Source organism: Azolla caroliniana, unplaced genomic scaffold (genome assembly GCF_043228905.1).
Source record: "Azolla caroliniana isolate FFs.n. ecotype wild unplaced genomic scaffold, voAzoCaro1.0.p SCAF_16, whole genome shotgun sequence".
NCBI lineage: Eukaryota > Viridiplantae > Streptophyta > Polypodiopsida > Salviniales > Salviniaceae > Azolla > Azolla caroliniana.
Window position 1 is genome coordinate 15738198 of NW_028230451.1, and position 4915 is coordinate 15743112.

General features: G+C 44.6%; 1 protein-coding gene across 1 annotated transcript; it reads right to left on the reverse strand.

The window, feature by feature from the left end:
• Positions 1-434: 434 nt before the first annotated feature.
• On the reverse strand, positions 435-4535 carry LOC147854071 (G-type lectin S-receptor-like serine/threonine-protein kinase SD2-5). Its single transcript, XM_087331972.1, has 2 exons — positions 3448-4535; positions 435-2402 (listed from the first exon to the last, which is right to left on the reverse strand). The coding sequence occupies exons 1-2, from the start codon at positions 4533-4535 to the stop codon at positions 476-478; spliced, it is 3015 nt and encodes a 1004-aa protein (XP_087188098.1). The 3' UTR covers positions 435-475.
• Positions 4536-4915: the final 380 nt, after the last annotated feature.

The window sequence follows — 4915 nt, forward strand, 5'->3', positions numbered from 1 at the left end:
ATTGAAAACCTATCTGATTGAGGATGTGCCACATTTATATCAAGTTAGACTTTTGGCTTATGTACAATTGCAAATTGTATCATTTGCTTGTTTAAATATTAGTTTGATTTCATTGTTTGTGTCTCCCTTTCTATGTTTTTGTTGGATATTCGTTAAGAATTCAAAGATGTTCATCTTGCCTGCTTATTTGGAAGGCACAAACAAGCTCATATTCAAAGAGCCCCATACAGTTATATTGAAAAGAAAAAAATAGTTAGAATAGTTGTGTATGGAAACGCTTTGTACAAGAGGAAGGAGAGTCAATTCAATGTTTCTTAAGTTGTGCAAGAAGGACAAAGGAGTTTTTGACGGATGGATATTGCAACAAGCTTTTTCAAATTATTATTACACATGAGAAATATCATGAGTTTTATTGAATAGTCCATTAAAATCACATGTTTTTCTTCTTGTTCTTTTGATATAAATGATCAGTGACCTAGAGTGCGTCCATGTATTCCTCAGACCTAGAGATCTCCGTATATTTATACGATGTCTTGCTACTGAAAATGGATTTCATCGACTTACTCATCATCGTCGAGTTGCTTCCGGATTTCCAAGCCTCTCCATCGGCAGCCCATTGATGCTTGTACTGCTGCAGCTCTAGCTCTTCTAGCCCATCCCTCCTCATCTTCTCACTCGGAAAGAGCTCCATCTGTTGATAATCATCAATGGGAGCATGGGGTATGTCAGCCACTTTCCCTTCCAACATCTGCACCACACTACTCATGCTCGGCCGGCTCTTAGGATCGGTTTGCACGCACAACATGGCTACCTCCACCATCCTCAAGACTTGCTCCTCATCGTATATCTTCGCACCACCACCGATGCCATAGTTCATGAGTCTCTCGTCCACCAGCTCCATCACACCCTCACGAGGATCCGGTCTCATTTCCAGTCTCTTCTTTAATGCCCTCCAATCTTTCACTCTACTCCCGCTCACAATCTCCAGCAACATAATCCCGTAGCTGTACACATCACACTTCTCGGTGATGGCCCCCTCCGTTAACCACTCAGGCGCCAAGTACCCTGGGGTTCCCCTCATCATGGTCACCACCGCACTCTGTTGATCCCGTACCACCCTCCGGGACATCCCGAAATCCGATATCTTAGGGAAGAAATTGGCTCCTAAGAGTATATTCTGGGGCTTCAGATCCATGTGTATGATTCTGTCCTCACATTCTTCGTGCAAGTAGGCCAAGCCTTTTGCTGTACCCAGCGCTATGTCGAACCTGCGCTCCCACGACAAGATCGATCTCCTCTTATCGACCTTAATCTCCTTAGATTCTGGAGTAAATTTGGGCTTTTTACTGAAGATCCAAGCATCTAAAGAGCCATTTTCCATGTATTCATACACGAGGAGCTTGTGCATGGTACCTTCGAGGCAGAAGCCAACCAAGCGAACAAGTTGAAGATGGTGAGTCCGGCCCAGAATTGAGACCTCGGCAATGAACTCTTTTCTACCTTGTTGACCTCCATCGATGAGTTGTTTCACGGCTATGGGCATGCCATCCTCCATAGCTCCTCGGAAGACATTGCCAAAACCACCACCCCCAAGTGGATCCGAGAAACCACACGTGTATTCGTGCATCTCCTTCCAAGTGAATCGTCGGGGCTTCGAATCCAGAAGTGAGACACCAAGCAACTCATTTTCGATCTCATAATCTTCGAGTTGTCTGGCTTTTAATCTTCGTCTTCTGCACACATATCCTCCACCCACCAATACAGCGATGATAAGCACAAAGACACCTACTGATACTCCTATTGCGACAGGTTTGGTTAGAGGAGGCAATGTTGCAGTCTCCATGAATTTCAAGTATCCGACGAATTCATCCTTAGTTGCCGAAGCGTTGAATATGATGGTGGCTACGGGACCCTGGATGAGGAAACAAGAACCATTGGATTTTGACTCCCAGAATGCGGCCGTACAAGTGCAGTTGTCCTTACAATGATTTTCCCAGCAGTCTTGAGCATGGATTCCGGTGTGGTTGGCAGTGAGGAAAGCATTGGAGAAGTAGCTGGCCCCTACTATCATTGAACCATTCGATTTCTTATGATTAGATCCATGGCCACAAGAAGAAGGGTACGGTTCCCATTTGCCATCGGCCTCCTTGAACTTGCAGCCATATTTCGCGTTCTTGTTGGAATCCTGAAGCTCTAATTCATTCAACCCACCACAATTCTGTGTGCAATTCTGCGTCTCGTTGTCACATACACCGTAGAATCCGCAGAAGAGAGGCAAGTGGCATGGATTTATAGAGCTGCTATTGTAGAGGCTGGAGAATTCTCTCCAAACCGCAGAGCTGTTGGAGGAATATGAGGTACTGTTGAGCGTGTACGCATGAAGGTCTCCGTCACTCTCCAGCCTGAGGAATGCAGCATATGTTATGTTTGAGCTGATGCCTTTTTTATCCTCGAACAAAATTGATTGGTTCCGCGATTCATTAACGCGTGTAAAGCAAGTTTCCGGAGTGATTTGGTTGTAGTTCGAAATTTCCGATCTGTATGAGTTTGATAATGAAAGAGTTTCACTCCGATTCGAAATCAGAAATTGAACTTAGACGCAAACAGGAAATAAGAAAGAACACACAATTTACGTGGAAAACCCTGATTTAGGGAAAAACCACGGAACAGAGATTTCACTATGAGAAATGACAGAATACAATCACAGAACAATGAAACCTGATTTGGTATGAGCATGTACTGAAACCACGATTTCAGTCAAGCTCTTCAAACTCTAGCACGCATGTGACTATTCCTTCCGAAGCTTCCGAAGCTTCTCTGTCTCTTTCTCTTTTGCTTCACACTTCTTTTCTTCTTACTTAGCTTCTGAGTACGTATACTCTTACACAGCCACTACTGTGCAGAAAACCAGTCGTTCTCAGATTTACCACACACACTACTCGTTTTCCTCTCATATATATATATCTCACCCCCTCACATACGCTATGTAGGTTTTCCCCTTTTCTCACTATTTCACTCTTAGTGAGTTATCCCACATACAGGCGCACTACCAGGCCTGTCAGCATATATATACTAAGTCGTTTTCTTCTTTGAATGTAGAAGACATATGTATATGTATATGTGTGTATATTCGACTGAGTACGAATTTGACTCTCTCACCGAACTCGGTCAGCTAACCCCTGATTCGGTTCTTCTCAACTCACTATTCTTTTACTTTCCGAATTTCGACCAAATTCGGTAATTCGGTTTTTCGGCCGATTTCAGTGATTCGACTCTAATCGGCTTTTCGACCGATTTCGACCAGTCGACACTCAAGTCGACTTTTCGGCCGACTCCCCCGCAAGGAGGGACGCCTTTACACAACAGATAAAACATGTCCAAATTGATATATCAATGAGATTCTAGCTACCATTGGTATTTTGAACTCGGAGGGAATTGATTACTAACCCGTTGATTGCTGGTTGAAGTTGAACAATATCTAACTGGAGACTACTTGGATGCTCCGGATACCAGCACAATGCTGCTGCTGCATGATGAGAGGTGGGTTGTTGCTTCTCGTTGAGAGGCCAAGACCAATAAGGATATACGAACATGTCGTTGTTATTTATAGTACTATCAGAGGTCGGATTATTGAAGGATTTGTATTGAAACTTGGCATAGAGTGCAAGGGTTCCGTCCTCCTCGATGAGGAAAGTGAAGCTGGCTGTTTTGTTGCTATTGCCTGGTTCCGTGGTGGGGGTGGTGAGATTCATCCCGTATCGAAGGGCTTGCAAGACCATGAGCGTGTCGGTAGGATGGTCGTAAGATTGCCACAGTGTCTGCTGTGAAGAGTCGTTAGTGAAGAGGACCACGTTTCCCTCATACGTGATGCTGACGGCTGCATTGGTAAAGCCGGGCGTATTCGTCTGCCACACCACGTTATCCAACGGGTTCCTGTCGTAATCCACGAGCCGTAGATTGGTATCGTTGGGAGAGAAGTGGAGGCAGGCGTTCTCGCCCACAGGGCTGCCCACGTTGGCCGTCCACACGACTTCTCCTATGTTCAAGTCCCTGCTATAATCATTGTAGGCGACGAGGGAGAGGTTGTAGGAAGGGGTCCTGCGATTGCTTCTTGTGCACAGGTCATCCTCGGATATGACGAAGAAGATCTCGAAGGAGAGACTGTAGTATACACCATGGCCCGAAGTGAGGCCAGTTGAATGACCGTACAGCCTCTCTCTGTCATTCAATGCCTGTAGAAAGGAGTCGTTGTTGCAAACGACAAATGTGGATGCGGAATAATACTGTTTCTGATAGAGTGGGAAGCTTGCAAGATCATGGGAGTAGGAGAAGAGGCTGTCGTCCACGTTGGCGGCGGGGAATTGGTAGGGCTCCGCAGCTGCAACATGAGGAATGGATGTTGTTAATAATAGAAGAAGTAAAGACGTGGCCATGATGCAGCAGGACGAGGAGGATGACCTCCAAGGCACATGATGTAGGTTTCTATAGCAAAACCAATACTTACATGAATTATTAGCAAAGCGCTCCATAACCATGCCTCTCATATCACACACATGTGTAATGATCTTTCTTGTGTGTGCATTCGTGTGTGTCTATATAACCCCCACTCTTTGACTTGGTATGGTGCTCCAATGAAACATGATGGACAACCTATCCGTTGATACCAAAGTTATACGGGAAAAGACTTTTCCTTCTCCTATGGCGAGAAATAGTGAGCGACCACATGAGTAGTATGTTGCTATTCGTCATAAATCGAAATCGTAGTTTGCTTGCGTTCATGAGCATTGACGTTGATAAATAGTATTGGGTATTCCATAATTGTTCTAATCGTGTCTATGAAAGAAAAGTGTAGTCAAAGATGTTTCTATTGTATAACATGTTTGAAAATGCTGATCAACAATGATGCTACAACTTT